The sequence below is a fragment of the Pseudophryne corroboree genome, chromosome 1 (assembly GCF_028390025.1).
Source record: "Pseudophryne corroboree isolate aPseCor3 chromosome 1, aPseCor3.hap2, whole genome shotgun sequence".
NCBI classification, from domain to species: Eukaryota; Metazoa; Chordata; class Amphibia; order Anura; family Myobatrachidae; genus Pseudophryne; species Pseudophryne corroboree.
This window is the reverse complement of record NC_086444.1, coordinates 464,332,049-464,351,409: the sequence shown is the minus strand read 5'-3', so window position 1 is coordinate 464,351,409 and position 19,361 is coordinate 464,332,049. Positions and strand designations below refer to the sequence as shown.

General features: G+C 40.9%; 1 protein-coding gene across 1 annotated transcript in view; it reads right to left on the bottom strand.

Moving 5' to 3' along the window:
• Positions 1-1,031: 1,031 nt before the first annotated feature.
• SHC3 (SHC adaptor protein 3) overlaps positions 1,032-19,361 on the bottom strand; it is a 166,739-nt gene continuing 148,409 nt past the window's right edge. Inside the window, exons 11-12 of the mRNA XM_063913703.1 lie at positions 16,988-17,274; positions 1,032-14,660 (exon numbers count right to left, since the gene is read on the bottom strand). Coding sequence (XP_063769773.1) covers positions 14,532-14,660; positions 16,988-17,274 — 416 coding nt within the window. The 3' untranslated portion in view covers positions 1,032-14,531. The remainder of the gene's footprint in view (positions 14,661-16,987; positions 17,275-19,361) is intronic.

The following is a 19,361-nucleotide window of genomic DNA, read 5'->3' as shown; positions in this document are numbered from 1 at the left end:
AGGCTGTGGGAATGTGGTATGCAGGTATAGAAAAACAGTACAGCAGTTAAAATGAGCTTAACAAGAGGAGCCGAGGCAGCACTTCTCTGAGCATCATCTGCCACCAGCATATTCTAGTACATAGTGTTACACGGGTGGTGTGACATCCCTTTTCATGCAGAAAAGTACCAAATGAAGCCTAAAATAATGAATTCACAAAGCTAAACATAAGAGAATATTACTTACAGAATTTTATAGATATGTTAATTTAGCTTCTATATTCTAAGTTTCTGGCCCTTTGTATGTTCATTAAACACATCAGTTATTTTTAATATCCTTACAAACTGTGTTTCTTATACTTTATACCTCTGGCTAGTGGCGGTTATTATTTCCCTGTCATGTACATCTTCAGTGGACATTCCCTATTTTATTTGCAAAAGTGTTAATAAATATTCTTGGTTATGTGATACTAGAACTTTTTCAGGTATGGACTATTGCGTATACTGTATATGCTAATGGTGTAATTCAATTGTGTCTTTTGGACTAAGTTTATTTTAATATAATGTCTGTGGGGGGGGGGGGGGGACATGTGGGTTTAGTATCTAAATATATCCTTACAAAAGATCTAAGAATTGTGCAATGCAATTACTAAATTAAAATGTATTAGTCCAAGAATATTCCATTTTTTCAGGGCATAAAGAACATGTAGGTTTTTCAGCACCCATATTTTTCAATATGAAAATTTAGGACTAAAAATTGAGGGATTTCCTAAAATTGCTATTTTATGCTTTTTCCAATAATATTAATATGAATAACGTGGTCTTTTAAAGTATTTATCTATATACTTTATATATAGCCCTTTTTATGTGCAGCTAGTTAATGGTAAAAGAGATGGTACTAGTAAACGCTAATAATAGTATTTTTTATGTCTTTCTACTGGTTCATTGGTTGTTTTAATGTGCAAAAAGAGACGATGATGTAACCATCCCAGAAATATAAGTTGATATAATTATGTTCCCTCAAGATGCACTAAAAAAAGTAAACAAGTACAATTTTTCCATTTTTCTCCCAAATGGGATTTACCATTCACAGATTTTATTACAGATAATTATTTAACAGTTCCCTTAGCGTTCATTTTCAAATTCAAACGCGAGAAATACATTGGTACAGAAAGCACACTTTGATCTGACCAAGTTTTATTCTAATATCTGCCCCACTAAGTAAAATTAAATATTGGACTGATTTCAAGCGATAACAGTAAAAAACATTTTGTTGCATTAGAATATAAACAGGAAGCTCTCCAATAACAATATTAAACAGAGCGAAGGCTTCTTCTGGATATTAGGACCCTAGTCTCTTTTAGCCAAAATGTATCTTTCCTTTTATTTCAATGTTCATTTCACAATTAAGATCATATAGACAATTTTATTAAACAAAGCCCCAGAATTTAGCTTTTACAGTCTGTCAAGCATACTGTAAATATCATAAATATTTTTTTAGGTACCCATATGGAAAGAATACCAAAGCCAGCTTAGCAAGCATTGTTCACTCCCAATCCATTGCTTCTGCCTGTGCTCTGTACTAAGGCATTTTTTAACAAACAAGTCCATGATCCCCTTTCCCCTTTATGTGTGTGTGTATAATATATATATATATATATATATATATATACTGTCATTGACTTCAGATGATAAAAATATTGGTAATGTTGTGATTGAAAAATCAGGTAGAATTGAAGACTTTTGCTATGGTCTGCTCTGCTTTAGCAAATACATCATGTTCTTTATATAAAGCCCTGGTAGATTAAATTTCCCACGCAGCTGCGGCTCTGCCAGTAGCTATTCAATTACGACCTCATGCGGTAAGCCCAAGAGAGTGCAGTTAATGTGGATTTATCCTTGCAGCCTCATGTGCTGCAAGGTAAAATCTATGTTAAGTGCACCCCCTGGGATTTACCGTGTGCAGTAACCCACAGATTCTATACACTTAGCCTGGAATCAATGGGTTAACATGTGCTAGCCGTTGGCTAATCTTGCTGGGAATTTGGCTAGTAATTGAATAGCTCTGGATGTGAAACCTGGAGCTATAGCCACATGGTAAGCCTCATGGTTAATTTAATCTGCCCCATAATATCTCTTAAACCATTGGCAGTCTGGAAATTTACAAATAAATTCTTCTTAAACTCAAGAAAAAAAAATACATTTCAAATCATATATACTCTGTAATAAGTAATAAACAATACATTTATATAAATTCAGTTTAGTTGGGCTGCTGTAAGAGTTAATGTAAATAAACATTTTGCATTACAGGAGATATTGAACATAGTTTGACATTATTTCAACTTTTGATCTCCAAATTCAAAAGAATACAGTACAAGAAGGGAATTTGATCTGATTATCTATAGCTAAAAGAACACATATTAATTGTAAGCTCATATATATATATATATATATATATATATATAAATATTACACAGAGAGGGAGCGAGAGAAAGAGAAGGAGAGAGAGATCATGTTATTACATTTAGTAAAAGCTTTTCTAAGCATTCAGTTGAGGTTAACTGGTTACTGGGTTCACATACCTGTGAAAGTTTAATGTTCATTGTTACGATTTCCAAAGATTTGCAAATTGTTAATGGGACAATCGCTACAATTGGGGAGGGGGTGGCGGGGTTCAGGGATTAGATGAACTAACAGAATAAAAAACTTTATATAAAATGCCATGAAAACTTGCTGCTACAGCTAAAATTGTTCTTTTTCTAAGAATACCCTTAACATTGAAAAACAAAGCAGCACCACAAGCAGAACGATAGAATACAATTTCCCAGCCTTTGACGAAAAGCATTTTATCGTAAAATAATACTGTTGTACAAACTTAACGAGATTACCAGGTTCTTAACAAAACTTGAACAAATAAAGTTTTGGTTTCAAACTCAACCACATCATGCTTTGAAGTACAATATAATAAAATAATACAGAAGATCCAAATAATCAAACAACCAAAAAAGCATTTGGAACACGACTTTTGCAATTAAGCTTGAATTAATTAATAATAAAAAGTATCACTTTTTAGAATAAATTTCTAATGAACACTATATAATTATCCACCAATGTTTATTTGAATAAAATTTAAACTTTAAAAACTATTGTCTGAACTTTAGATAAAACCTATTTATATAGCATTTTAGGGCTTGCATGATCTAACCTGTTCAGTGAGATATTTGATTAACCTAGTGTCCAGTGCTGGCTACATGTTGTACAAACATATTTCAAAATGGATGTGCAGAAGCCCTTAGTGTCAGATGACTGGTAAAATTGAAGCAAATATGCAACAGAGCAATGAAACGATGTCTGAACTGCAACACAGCTGTAATATCTTTAAAACAATATATGTAATAAAGTTAAACTTTGAGACTTGTCATCTGTTTTTGTTCTGTAGTTTAACCTCCAGAAATACATTTTGTAAGGTTTCTGTGAAAACCAATAGCTGTTTTTTTTTTGTTTTTTTTTTAACTCTATATGCTATTAAAATGCATTGTTCATGATGGAAAGCAAGTCTTCGATTGCATTTTACTTGTCCACTTTCTCCACCAGAGGGGTGACATGATGATGCGGCGTGCATTATAATGGTCCCACATCTGACTGACAATGACGCAATTTACATTATAGTACATCGGGGGTCCATTAAGGACACAATTAAAAGTGAATCGGAGAATACCACAAAAGTCATAAGTCTCCTGGAAATTTCAGGAGAGTAGACAAGTATGAGTTATATCACAACTCTGCGCAATAAGTCTAGCATTATGGTACACTTTATAAAATCCAGTTGCAAAGCTGCTCATTGTGTTATCTAAAGCAACTCAGTAATTATACAATATCACTATCCATGCCAGGCAATGGTGGAGCTTCCAAAATGAAGCTTGCAGATATCAGAAATTGTGAACTTTTGGACACCATCCTGGTCAATATACCAAGAATCCCCAAGGAGCCCCGGGCCATCCCAGTTACCGGAGATTACGCTTGCACCACTTCCTGTTTACACAAGCTCTCTTAATGAACCGTAGCAAACAGGTAAGGATGGGTTGAGCCAAGCTGCGCCACTGTGGGTCGTGGCACAAAGTACTCAGGTACAGGTAGTTTGTTATTATATTATTATAATTATTATATACATATATGTTGTATTAATGATCCGCAATTTGTGATATTTATAAACTGGTACAAGCTGAATATAAGTTTGCAGCAATTGGTGGACACAGGATGGAGCTAATCTGGGCCACATTCCAATCATTACAAAATACAATAAAATTAACCTACCAGTATATTTTTGGATTGTGGGAGGAAACAGGAGTACCTGGAGGAAACCCACGCAAGCACAGGTAGAAAATACAAACTCCACACAGTGAGAGCTGTGATGGCAATTAATCTCAAGACCATAGGGCTATAGGGCAGTAATGCCTCACTCTTTAGTTGTAGTGAACTCACCAAAAGGGAAATACAGTCACTTACATGTATGTGAAAGCAAGGACATACATGATCATCAAAATTTAACTGTTAAACTTTGATCATGTATATGGTGCATCATATGTTGGTTAGTTTACTTTCATGACACAGTTTAAGCACTGATATGGATACATGATGATACAGAAGACAGGCAAGACACACAAAGAAGAAGATTAGCGCACCTAAGATAAAAATATGGTAGCCTCAGTAATCCCCAACATGAAAGTATTCACAAACCAATAGCAGAACAGTCATGTTCAGGTCAAATAAAATGTAGCTTATATATATAATTTGTGAAAACCTCTAGAGAATGTTTACATAAACTAAACGGAACGTGGTTAAGATGATGGCTGTCGGGATCGCAGCAGTTGGAGTACCAATGCCGGAATACTGTCACCCATCAAAATGTCGATGCCGGAATCCCGTCAGGGTTAGGAGACCACTGCTGAAATCCTGGCAGCCAGCATCCCGACTGTAAGGATTGTGAGCAGGTTAGGGCCGGTAGAGGGATCTAGGTTTAGGTGCTACCCGGGGGTAGGGGGAGGGAGGTTAGGGTTATGCTGCGGGAAAGCGGGGAGTAAGGTTAGGGTTAGGCTGCGGGAAGGGGGGGGGTAGGGTTAGGCTGCTGGGAGGATTAGGGATAGCCACCACTTGGGAGGTTACTTCTAAGCACTAAGGAGGGAGGGTTAGGCTGCGGGGTAGGGAAGGTTCGGTTTAGGCACCACCGAGGGGAGGTTAGGGTTTGGCACTAAGGGGTAAGGTTAGGGTTAAGCTGCAGACAGGGAGGGATAGGTGGTAGGGGAGAGGGGATAACATAGTTACCTCTCTCTTGTCAGGATTTCAAAGTTCAGGATGCCGGCGTCAGTATTGTAACCGCCAGCATCCCATCCGCCGGTCAATCATACTGAACTTAACTAAACAATTGGTATAGTATGTAAGTGATATAGGCAATAACAGTATTTCAACACCTATCACTTGATTACAATAGACGCTCACAGTAAAAGTACACATCAGTAAATCATCCGACGTTTTGCATACAGTGTGGACTCAATAAATAAAGACAATTGAGAATGTCACACACCATGTCATTACACTTACTGAACAGCAGCAGACATATCCTTTGGTGGTACTGTCCTGCACAGGACATTGCATATCAATCTAAACTTGTTAAAAAAAAACATGGCAGTCATTGCTACAATGCATTCATTTAAGCTAGTCGATCCCAAACTTGCTTGAATTATGATGATTTATTCACAGCACCCCTAGGATAAAAGTTTTTTTTATTGATAAATTTAGAGAAAAAAATTTGTATTAAGTAAATTGTATCTACTGGTCACCCTTAACCCTCTGTCAGGCGCACCTCTGGGATTCCTGGGTTCAGGCACAGGGAGCCTGACAGGCACCTGTTAGAAAATCGTCATTAGCAACTAACTAACTAACTCATTTCTAACACTCTTAAAGTGATCAGTGACCTTCATTAGGACGTACAAAGAGAGAAATTGTAGGTTTTATGGGCCATTTTAGCAGAAAATCTGAAGCAAAAAAAGAGAAAACACAAACATGAGTAGAAGTTTGGGCGCAGTGTGCCTGAGAGGCCATCCTGGACGAACCTACATATTTCCACAAAATATCCACAACCTTTGTAATTTTCATTCATAAAATGGGCAAAATAAACAATTAATAGATGAAAATAAAAGGAAAAATGAACCTTCAAAAGTCAGAGGCGTTTGGGCCCAGTGTGCCTGAGAGGCCAGGAGGGTCACTACTGCACTCCTCGCAGGCGGCGGAAAAACTGACTAGGTGGGTTTCGAACAGCACCTAGAGATAGGAAGGTAGTAGGAGGGACAGGTCCCTGCACCCCTTGGGGTGGAGAGGGGAGCGAGAACAGCTTTGCGGCGCCTGTCAGGCCAGTTGCGCCTGACTGAGGGTAAAACTGGGTTCACACTGAGCGATATGTTGTCTGATCTGGCGGATCTGACCGACATATCGCTCATAAGGGTGCAAATCGGACAGTGTGTATGACTGATATATGTGGGTGCCCATGGTCACTGTTGTACATCAAACCTGATGATATCGCTTTGGTCCTGTAGTATGCTATTGGAGGACAGAACATGATCGTTTCATTTTTTATTAATATCACTCAATGTGTACCCAGGGTCCGATATGTCTGCCCATCGGGCCGACATATCTTCTGGGTACACATCGCTCAAGTGTGTACCCAACTTTAGGTTCAGTTATGTTTTGGTGTACAGTTGTACTTCTGATTGTCCATATGTTTTATGACTGGCAGCCACTAGCACTGGTTTTGCCTATCAATTTGACCATAAATAACTTTATTTGGTCCTCGACCACCAACCCAAGGCAACACTGCAAGATACTTGCGGCACCCCAGGGTGCCTGGGCACACAGGTTTGATTTAAACCATACTTACATTTACCAATGTATAGCCATCAGTTCTATTCATGAGACATTACAGCAGGTGTGAGGCATCACAATACATATATGTACACATATATATGTTAAAAGAGGTACATCCTATAAGAATTATAATTACACCCCCAAACTATTTTAATTATTTTTCTCAGATACGGAACATGAAGTTAAATACGTTGCTTATGCTGGGCATACACAGGCAGATAAAATGCCTGTCAGACTGACAGACAGAGCCGGATTATAGGTAGTGCGGGGCCCGGCCCCCACACTCCGGCAAACACTACCCCGCTCCGGCCCCCCTGCACACTTCCTGGTCGGCTTAGAGCGAGTCCAGGCAGTACAGGATTGTTTCTTATTTGAGATGGAGACAACTTTGTTTCCATCTCTACAGTAAGCTCCGCCCTCTCATGGACATAATTCTGCGATTCGTGCGTGTATGGGGAAGGGATGGGACCTAACACTGTGAAGTGCCCGCCCCATCAGTGACCTGATGCTGCTGCAGCTGAACAGGTAGCTTTATCCTGCTCTATTCCTGCCTCCCTACCTCTCTTTCTCTTGCTTGCTCCCCTCTATCTCACTCCTTGATATCCTCTTTCTCTTCCTCTCTCTCACTCCTGACACCCTTTCTCTCTCCCTCTCTCTTGTTCCCCCCACTCACTCTGTCTCTCTCTCTCCCTTGCTCCACTCTCTCTGTCTCTCTCCCTCCCTGACAACCCCACTTCTCTCTCCCTAACACCCTCTCTCTCTCTCTCTCTCTCTCTCTTCCCTTCTCTGTCTCTCCTTCAGTTCTCTCCCTGACACTCTCTCTCTCTCCTGCTCCCTTCTCTCTCCATCCCTGACACCCTTTCTTTCCTGCTCACTCCCCCTCCCTCTTTCTTTAACCATCTCTGTCTTCCTGACTTTCCCTTGCTCCTTTCTTTCTCACTGTCTCTCGTTCTCCCCTCTCACTCTGTCTCTCCGTCCCTGACACCCTCTCTCACTTATTCCCCTCTCACTCACTCTCTCTCTCTCTCTCTCTCTCTCTCTCTGGCCCTCTCTAATACCCCCTCTCTCCTGCTCACTCTCCCTCCCTCTCTCTGACACCCCTTCTCTCTCCCTTCCCTCTCTGTCTCTCTCCTTTTGTCTATTTCTCACCCTGACATGCCCACTCTGTCTCTCACCGCTCTTTTTCCCTGACACTCTCTCTCTCTCTCTTGCTCCCCTCTCTCTACCTGTCTGTCTCTCCCTCCCTGACACCCTCTCTTTCGCTCTTGGTTCCCTCTTACTCTCTTTTTCTCCTCTCTCTGTCCATCTCTCTTGCTTCCCTCTTACTCTCTTTCTCTCACTCACTGACCCCCTCTTTATCTCTCTCTTGTTCCTCTCTGTCTCTATCTCTTTCCCTAACACCTTCTCTCCAACACCCTCTCTCTCTCCCTGACCCCCCTCTCGTTCTTCCCCATCTCTATCTCCCTCAATTCCCCCTCTCTTTCTCTCTCCCTGACACCCTCTTTGTCTATTACTCCCCTCACTCTCTCTCCTACTATACTAAGGGGCATATTAGTGACAGAGGTGGGGTGCATTCAATTTTATTGGTGGGGGCCCCAACACTTTTGTTGTCCGGGGCCCGCACTAGTCTTAATCCGGCCCTGCCAACAGGCACTTTATTTGCTACTGCCGATATCCGAGACATACACTGTGTATGTCACCTGATACTGGTGCTCTGGCCCTGAGGAGGAGACATTTCCCCGTTCCTGCCCATGTGAAGGAATGGGGAATGTCCATCAGTTGGCTGTAGTAGGGCATACACTGCCCGATGCGGCCGACCAGACACTTATAAAATATTGCATCAGAGGGACATGCTGGACGATCTGGCATGCCCGACCGATCAATATATTCAGATTGGTTGGCCACATACATGCTGCAATTATCTGATCAATTTGATGATATCGGGCGATCGGCCAGATGATTGTAGCGTATATGCCCAGCATTAGTGGTAACCTGACAAACCACTTGCTGCTAAAAGTAAACTCTAAGCTGCCTATTCCATCATATACACCGGAAGCACCTCCCACATCTTCAGGACACTGTCTTAATGCAATCATATGCAGGTGAAGAATCTGAGACAGATGTATTTATTTTACTGCTGCATCACTGCCTGAACTGTTTTTATGAATTAGCCTATTGACCAAAGGGGATGTAGTTATTTATGTGACCGGGGGTCAGGAGACTGCCAGTACGCATACCAACCCAACCAAAGGATTACCTTAATACATAATAGTAATTTGGTCATGGTAAACCACTGCTGTTTTTATGAGAGAACAAACTGGTTTGGTCCAACTTTCATAAATTGCGAGGGGCATAGGCTGCAATAATAAAACATTTCTATGCAATGAAAATCTTTTCTAGACTTTATGGCGGAGACAGTTGTCCCATACTGTAGATTGACATCTATGAAGACAGTGCCACACACGTGTACGTTTAATTATTTTTTTATATGCAAATATTTCCACCAAAAGATGCAATGTAAAGTACGCATCACTGTGCACCTGATGAAATCATAATGCCGGAGAATGGTGACATGCGTCTGTGAATGACAGGAAACAAAAATAACGTATGCTTTGCGAACATTGTAATTACAAGATTTATCTCAGCCAATCACAGACTGCTATGGGGCTGCAAAGTTCCGGTTTATTAAGATATAGACTATTCTAGTGGAAAGGCATTGGTGCATTGCCGTTTTCCTATTACTGAGGACCCATCATTAATTTTTACATCATTCCCAGTGGTTTTGGTGATGTGGTTGTTTTAAATCTATTTCAGTTGTTGGATTCAGTCCTGTTTTTTGGTGTTTCCTACACCGGGTATTGACTGTGTTTTTACCTGGAAAGGAGATTCCCAGCAAGGGATAAAAAGAAACCGCTACATGTGGATCCCATATATAGCTTATGTAAGCATACATGTAAGCATTATTTGAAGGAACTCAGGAGATGCGGTACCTTTATTGGGTAACTTAAACCAGGGATCAGGAGTTATAAAGATACCTATATATTTTCGACCCTCACTCAGGTGTAAGCACTAATGTGAGCATCTGTACTACCTCATTCAAAACGGGATGACCTTCTATCAATTACTTTGCACCTTATGTGATTTATGGATGGGGGCTACCATTTACTCCAGACTTTCTATGTTTATCCATAATCATTGACTTGCTACAATATATATATATATTTATTTTTTTGTTTGTTTTTCTATACTTATGTACTCGGAAAGATATTCAAGAACTTGAAGAAAACTGGACTCTGAAGTGGATCTTATGACTAACTTCACATAGAGTAAGCATATACGTATAAGTATTTGTAATTACCTTTTAGTGGAGCACTTAATTCGTTTTTTTGTGTGATAGTATTAGTACATAGTGCTGATACATAAAATTATGCTGAAACTGAAGTTCCTCCATAATTTGATGAAAAACTGGTGTGATAAATAGGCCCCTAAACATAGTGTAAAGGTGGGTACACACTTATTAACGATGTGGCCGAATCTGACAGATCGGAACGACATATCGTTAAAATCGTCTAGTGCGTATCAACTAGATTGTTAACGATGCACGCTCCCCCTTCGGTTGTACATCCATCTCAATCTGGGGATGTCGCTAGCGATGCCATGCTGCCAAGCATGGCCATGCACCCCCCTCCCCACTGCCGGCTTGTCTCATCATTGCATACCACAGTACCTATCTGGGAAAGAGTTGCAGTTTTGTGAGCTCTACCTAACTGCACTTGTCCTATGGTACTTTGCTCCTTCCTGCAAAAATATACATAGATACAGTATATGCACATAAGCAGTATATAAATACATATATTATACAATACAAATTGTTATATATGCACCTCTAAATGACATTCTCTGTAGTAAATTGCCCCCACTGAGACAGTATATATTGGCCTTAAAAACATTATTTTGCCCAATACCACTTTTAATTAAAGTTCCCCTTTACACTGTCCTCATTAACCTACTGCAGGAATTATGACAACGAATAACCAGGAGCTACAGTACTATAAAATACAGGTGCAAGTTGCTCTGCTAAAGCAGATTAAATTATGATCCATAGACTCTACTGGCCATGATTAATTTAGGTGTAGTACACACAGGTATTAATTACATTTCTTTCCCCACTGTTCTGTATGTGACAGCTGAATAAAAGAATGACAGAAGCTTGCTCAACTATAGATCATTATGTAATCAGAACCATCTTTCAGAGGAGTATGTGAGAACAAGGACAGGGGGAGAATAACATGCTCTATGATATTTTCTTATAATCTATTTTGGTTGTGCGCACTGCACCAATGTCTCTCTATATGTATACCTCCCATATGTCCAAAATTTGGCAGGACAGTACCGCTTTTCAGGCTCTGTCTCTAAGCCCCATCTGCAGGCCACAGTGTCCCGTGGTGGGGGGGGGGGGGACATTGGGAGACCCCCTCTCACCTGCTGCACTGTTTAGCAGAGCAATGGTGTAGAGATGCTGTGCGCCTGCGCTTGGCATCTATTCAGTGGAGAGAGGGCCTGGGGGCATTCGATAATCTCCCCCTGCCGCGAGACCATACCCCACTTACATTATCAGAAAAATTTGGGAGATATGAGTCTCTACTGCACCTCTGTTTAGCTGTCATATGAAGGGTGAAGGAGAAAGAAATTCATTAATACCACATGTGATCAAATCCTAAAACTGGTAACGATCACCTGTCAGCTACACACAGTGTAGACAGTTATTTTTGCCAATGCAGCCAAAGAATGTTGGGTTGCCAATATGCCAGTGTATTACCGACCAGCTGGTAAAAGTGGTAGTGGTTGCCCATGTTATTAATGGAGATATAAAGGAATGGATTACAGTTTGGTAGAAATGGTGGCAAACATAGGAGCATGTATTGTACATTGGTGACAAGCATTCTGAGAAGCAATAGTTTTGTAAAAGACACAAATATTACCTACATTTATCAAAAGGGAATCTACAAAATATACGTAAAGAAGAATAGGACTCCCAGCCATATCACAACATTAGCAGCAGGATGTACTTGGGCATAAAGGTTTGCCAGGATTATATGTGAGCATTACATGATTGGCTAACATCCTACCCTGGGATAATCTCTTCAGCCAGGTACATTTCACTACTAAACAGTGCCCTACAGAGTGGAGGAACAGTGCACCGCTGGACCCCCATAGCAAACCTTAGGTAACAGCCCAGCGCTACTACTATAGTCTCCTGCCCCCTGCTCTGCTCTGAAAAGAGCATGTGTCATATCTGCAGAGAGTACTGTGGATGCCTGGTGGACCCTCCTGGAGGGTGTGGATCATAGGATCGACAGTCACTAGGTAGATCACTATTGGTCGACAGTGACTAGATCGACACCTGAAATAGATCAACATGGTCATTAGGTCGACATGGACAAGTCGAGATGGAAAAAGGTCAACATGAATTTTGTAAAAGAAAAATGGTGTCGTTTTCTTCGTAGAGTGACGGGGAACCCCAATTAGTGCACCATGTCCCCTCGCATGGCTCGCTTCGCTTGCCATGCTTTGGGCAAGGTGCTTCGCTGCGCTTGCCATGCTTCGGGCAAGGTACCTCGCTGCGCTCGGCACATGCTACTGTTCCCAATTGTAGTCCACGTGGATCGTAAAGTATGAAAAAGTAAAAAAAATTAAAACAAATGTGAAAAACTCATGTCGACCCTTTTCCATGTCAAGCTTGTACATGCTAACCTAGTTGCTATGTCGACTTATAGACCCTGTCGACCTAATGCATGTCGACCAATAGTGGTCGACCTAATGAGTGCCGACCTAAGTGCGGTCAAGCTAAAGACCGGATACCCTCCTGGGCACCGATATCTCCAGACCCCAGCATCGCCATATAAGGGAGTAGTTATGGAAGCAAATACATGGGGAAAAGCAGTAACCTGCAGAAACCAGCCAGATTCTAGATGCCACTGTTCTAGTGTAGATTAGAAAATAAAAGCAATCATCTGATTGGCTGTTATGGGTTACAGCATACTCTTCCCGTACAAAGCCCTTTAAAATATAAATCACACCTGCGTCTATAAATTTATAGAAATATTTTTAATTCTACAGAAAATATAGAAAGAGTAAATGTTAAATGTAGTTTAGCTGACAGCAATTGTTATATTGTTCAATAATTCAAAACTCATAAGACCGTTATGTCAAAGTGATATCTGTAAAGATACCTACTGTTCAAACCTAGCAATTGCCCTAAAGTTTTTTCTTTTGCATGTAAAACACATTCTGATATACATGAAAGTCACAGAAAACGCCCCACTGAAATGCAATTCTGATAAACCCCAGGATTATTTAAAAACACAATGAAACAAAATGCAATATTTCAGACTTGTAATAATAGAACACTATTGTGATGCCATGCCAAGATCTCTTGTACATTTCAAAGCACTTTTTGTCTCATGCATCAACATTAGAACATGAAATACATTGTACAGGAAGAAACTGGTTGGATATTCTCCAGTACATAATGCTACAAAGGCAGCCAATGCTACATACTAATAATGCATTAGAAATATGAAAAAATATCTGTTTTACACTCATGTCATTATAGGAACACATATATAAAACTATTTAGAAATGTGTACAAGAAGTTGTAGAAAAAAATACTGATTTAATAGGCAGGGACATAAAATGCCATCAAATATAATATATATTTTGTTACATACAGCAGCACACCTGAAATACAATAAACTAGACATCACACCATCTCTAGTGATGCCTTAGAAGGTACCAAGATTTTATACATTTTTTTTTTATATAGATAAAATGCTTTTTGAATCAGTTGGCACCACTGCACCAGCTCATTCAGTGCAAAGTTAGTTTAACATTTGTAGTACAATGGGATAGTGATATCCCTCTCTCTCTCTGTAGCATAATTAGACAACCCCTGGCTCTATCCACAACAGCTAGAGAGCCACAGTTTGCCTGAGCTTGCGCTGGAGAAAACCGCAATTTATATTCAAAAGCCTACAAAAACCCCAATCACAGAATTTTAAATGCTAGACTATGTAACAGTACATATTGGATGGTGTGTTCAAGCATCACAGCCACCAGCATAAATAAACTCATCTCTTTGAATGCTGGAGGGATCTCGAAAGATATCAAGACCTTGCAGGACTAAATAGTATGTGAGTAGCCTCCACCTTCTGTCTGGTCAGGTTCTCCGTATTGTGCTTATTAAACTGTGATCAGATAGTGCAGCATTTTATTAAATCAGAACGCTGCATTCAGTGTCTAGCTATAGTACCACAATGATTATTCTATTATCTTTAAAACATACCAGTCTTTTTCTATCCCCATACATGATTGGCCATAGTCTCCAAAAATATAAATATATTTATATCTATATATACATAGTTCAGTGTATATATACACACATTGTATATTCACATTAAGGGATCAAACAATTTTATAAAAATCATGGTTCAAGAAGTGCCAGTTATTGTACATGCTCAGCACATTGATTTGACCCATAAGATCTGATTCCTATTGCACTGGATCCTGATACTACAGTATACATATGTGTGGTCTCTTGTGAGACACCCTAGCATGCTGGAAGTGACAGTAGTATCAAGGCCTACACTCCACAGGCTGCTTCAGACATAGCTCACTTCCAGAGGACACTATGGGCAAGTGGTTCTCCAGGTGGTGGTTGATGAGATGGCCGATGCTATCAAATACACGATCTTTGGTTCTAACCTATGAAAACAGACAACAAAGAATTTTTTTTAACTGATAATGCATTTTGTATTAGACTGCTGTTACTGTATGCTGCATGGGATGCGGTCAATTTGCCTCCAATCGAAATCTCGATGGTCAAAATACCGACAACCATGTACCGACGGTCAAAATACCGACACGGTGAAAAGCCCAACATGGTGAAAATCCCGACATTTACAATACCAACAAGGTCAAAATACCGACATTTAAAATGTCGACAGGTCAAAAAGTCGACATGAGTTTTTCATGATTTTTTTTTTATTTGAAACCGACTTGTTCATACTTTACCATCCCAGTGGACCTGGAGGGAGAATATAATAGTGCAGATTCTGGCAACTACCTGAACTGCACAGACTACCAGAAGCAATTTGTCAGAAGAAACATTTGTTGCTATTATAAAGTTACATTGTATTTAAAATCAGCAGCCTGAAAAAGAAATAGGGCTGAAAGAAATATCCTATTATATATAGGTTTTTACTGAGTACGTTTTAACACCAAGAATATTGTGATGCTAAAAAACGGATATTGAGTATTTGAGTGTATTTATTGTGTTTTAATTTTATTTTTAATTTTACACTTATCTGATGTGAATAAACTACTGAGAAATTATTATTGGTTATGTTTTGAATAAGCGCTGTGGGAAAAACCTCTTTTGTATACATAATTAATTTCCTGTAGAGGATTACAGGTATCTCTATCCCATTCAGCAGCATTTCAAAATTGAGGGAGAAGCGCGGGTTTCCTATACCTTTACTTTATGCCCATCACTTACATATGGAAACATTAGTAATGGTGTTTTCTATGTGCAATATGCATTGTAATTATGGGTGATATTTAATAAACATAAATATCTAAAAAAAATAAAAAAAGAGATAAATATCTCCTTTACAGTTGCAGTTGCAATGCAGTCCAAAATTCAAATAGGGGAGCCCCACCAACTGCCACCCCAAACACTGCCAAATCACTGGCTGGGACTCACTGACAGTTGGTGTGGATTCCCTATTTGAATTTTGGACAACTGCCACTGGAAATAATTATTTATCTTTTTTTTTTCTTTTTTAAAGATGTTTATAAAATAAAATATCCCCTATTTGATCTGTAGCTGAGTACAAACTATTGTCTGTTATCAATCAACCTCAACCTCTGCTAAAAGGTTACAGAAAGACTGCAGTGTACCAGACACATATATAATATTTGTGATCAGAACTTTAAATTATCCTCCATTGTTGAAGTTCAAAAGTTTTACTAATGTATTGGCAGTACTGAGAACCCAGTCCTCTTATGTGGGCCCAGTGATGGCATTTCATGGTAGGTGCAGATGGGCCATCCTATTGGCCTATGCAGCCTCTTGAAGGCTGGGTGTACAGCACCTGCTTGTGCCTAAGACTGTAGGCAAAATATGAAGAACGCAAAACAGGGCTGTCTTACCAGCATTGTAGGCCCTGGGCAAAGAAATTCACTAGGACCCATTCACAGGAACCAATAAAAAAATTCATAGCATGCCCCTTCACAGGTGTCTCACATGCTTTCATACCGTGAATGGCTGTCAGCACTCTGCTTTGTAGATAGCTCCAGCAATCAATCAAGCAGCATGGGATCCCGGGATCTAGGCCCAAAAATGTCCGGGAAGCTCCAATCCCAGGGATTGAGGGATCAGCGTTGAGCGTTCTCAGGATGCTCAGATGCTGCCCGGCTCCCTCCTCCCTCCTCCCCAGCGCAGCGTGATGCGTAGTGACATGTCACGCTGAGCTGTCCGCGGTCACCTGCCGAGAGTGACGGATGTTTACCACCAGCCCGCCCCCGAGTTATGGTGAGTATTGTGTGTGCGGGGCGGGCAGGGCGGACACATAGGGAATAGCCAATCCCGGGTATCCTGGGAATCCCGGGATTTACCATTTTTCAATCCCGATACCCGAGATTGAAAAAGTGGCCCGGGATTGGCCTCCCTAGCTGCAGCCTGGGAGGCCAGTAGAGAATGCTGTCTCGCCGCTCTGATTGTGTAACAAACACCAACCCCTGCTCGGAGGCCCCTAAAATTGTGGAGCCCTGGGCAGCTGCCCAGTGTGCCTATAGGTTATGATGCCCCTCTGTTATTAGTAGATTGATTATATATACCAAATTATGGGGTCTATTTACTAAGCCTTGGTTGAAGATACAGCGGATGAAGATAAAGTGACAGCCAATCATCTCCAAACAGCCATATGTGTGGATGCAGATGTGAGACACTGGCAGTGGGGAGCGCAAGATGGCAGTTGTGTGAGATTGTAATAATAATGTACTCAATAACATAGCACTCAGGTACTCACAGTGCCTTCAGGATCTACTAGAAGAAGGTGTTTCGCTTGCCCATTGTGCATACCAGTTAACACATATGAACCAGGATTATTGATGCTTTTTCTAACAAGGAAATCTCCATCCTTCCTCAGTAACTTCTCTGCTTCTTTTCTGCACATTTCTCCCACAAACCAGGTTTCTGATTTTAGTTCTTCATTTATGGTTAAGATTGCTGCCCTGGATAACAATGGACTTGAGCAATCCACTGAGGCATCTTTATGTATCATCGGTTGGTTCTTCAGTGCATCTTCAAATGGTTCTGTGGGAAGTTTAGAGTTAATTTGAACCAATGTTCTTCACAAGTTAACGTTATATGTAAGCATAAGAGGAATAACAGTGTAAAGTAAAAAATCAGTCCAGTAGCTACTTCCAGGAGACTATGGCAACTACCCAGCAATAGCACCATCAGCCTCCGTAATTTCCAGGCAGAGCCACGCACATCTGGGAAGTGTTTGGTTATATTAGGGTTTGGCCTGGAGTTTGGATGTCGACACTGACCATGTTCACATTAACAATGTCACCATTCAAATGTTGACACATGTAATGCCGACAGTCTTTTTTTAGTGTCATTCTATCCCTATCCCTAAAGTTAACCCTAATCCTAAACCTATTGCAAATGTTGACATTATGAGCGAAGACTTTCTGACTGCATACCTGGGGTGTGGCCTATCATGAGATTTAAGGAGACCCTCTAACAGGACCCCTTCCACTAGATGCAAAGTTCTCTGCTCTTTGACTTCCAACTTAATGTATGCTTGAAGTCAACTGTGCTAAAAAGAAGTCAAATAAAGTAATTAGTCTAAAGGTGGGTACACACTAGAAGATATATCTGCAGATCAATTGATCTGCAGATATATCTATGGACGGATCGGGCAGTGTGTTCAGCATACACACTGCCCGATCCGTCGGGGACTGACGTCATGAACTGGGCGGGCGTGTACACACGCCCGCCCAGTTCAGCTGTCAATCACCACCGGCCGCCGCTGCATGTGTACGGGCGGTCGGCCGACCACCCCGTACACACACAGCGACGCGCCAATATATCGGTAGATATATTGGCTGTCGGCTGTGCTGCGCGGCCGACGCGATACGTCTGTGAACGACGGAGTTCACAGACGTATCGGCCGTACACACTTGCCGACGCTCCCGCAATATATCGGGCGTTCAAGAGAACGGCCGATATATCGACCAGTGTGTACGGGCCTTAAAACAGGTAACTGCAATGGTAAATTAAGAGGAAAGTCCAGGGACAGAGAATTTTCTACCTGGTGAAAGAGGGAATGGGCAGGGCTGGTTCTAGGGCTTTTAGCGCCCCGGGCGGGAAATAGGGGCGTGCCTTCATACAGGGGGCGTGGTCAGTTACAGGGGGCGTGGTCAGTTACGTCCCCTGTACAGTAGTAGCGCCACTGAAATGCTGTGCGGTGCGCGATGATGTCATCGCGCACCGCACAGCAAAGGTCCTCTCCACGAAGGGAAACTAGACGCGTAGCATCTAGTTCCTTTCACAGCGGGTAGCGGGGGACACAGCAGTAGCGGATCTTGCCATGGTCCGGAAGGCGGCGCCCCGGGCAAAAGTCCTGCTTGCCCGTGGCAAGATCTGCTACTGGGAATGGGCACAGAGGTAGCAGAAAAAGGCATATACAAAATAGTGTACATACATTTTCAATTGGATTTACGTACTATATCTATATAGCAGTTATGCCAGGTGTATGTTATACTTGCAAGGGTATATACTTAAGCCTAGTGGTACCATAGTATGTGGCTTGAAAGTGTTAATAAATGCTAGTTTTACCTTATTTTGAACATAATGTAATGATGTAAGGAAGTGTCATAGAAAAAAAGAGACAGTGCATTGCTGGGCCTCATGGTAAAATGTTGGAGAGGGTTCAGCAATGCTATGTGTAGCCTCCTAGCCATCAGCTTCAGCCTCAAATTACTGGGGCTTCCCTGTGCATGCACTAGACTAGACCACATCTATGTCACACATAACAGAACATGCCCCTGCTTGGCTGACATTATGCTTATCTGCCCCAGTCCTGTCTCTAATAGGAGTAACAAACACAGGTCTACAATACAGGAATAAAAAATAACACAAAGGAAATTAACATGCATTTAAATGAGGCCCAATACGTATAAGATTTCTAAAAAAATCAGTGCGCACCTGTTTGTCATAAAAAACAAGCAACTTCTTCAAAAACAATTCTAAAATTTAAATAGGAGGGAGCACATGCAGGTGTGTGGTGTGAAGGATAAAAACACTTATAGTGGTAGACTAAAACAATTGTGGAGATTAAATAAAATTGATTATTGTGAAAATTATGAAAAAAATAAAATGTATTGTATGAC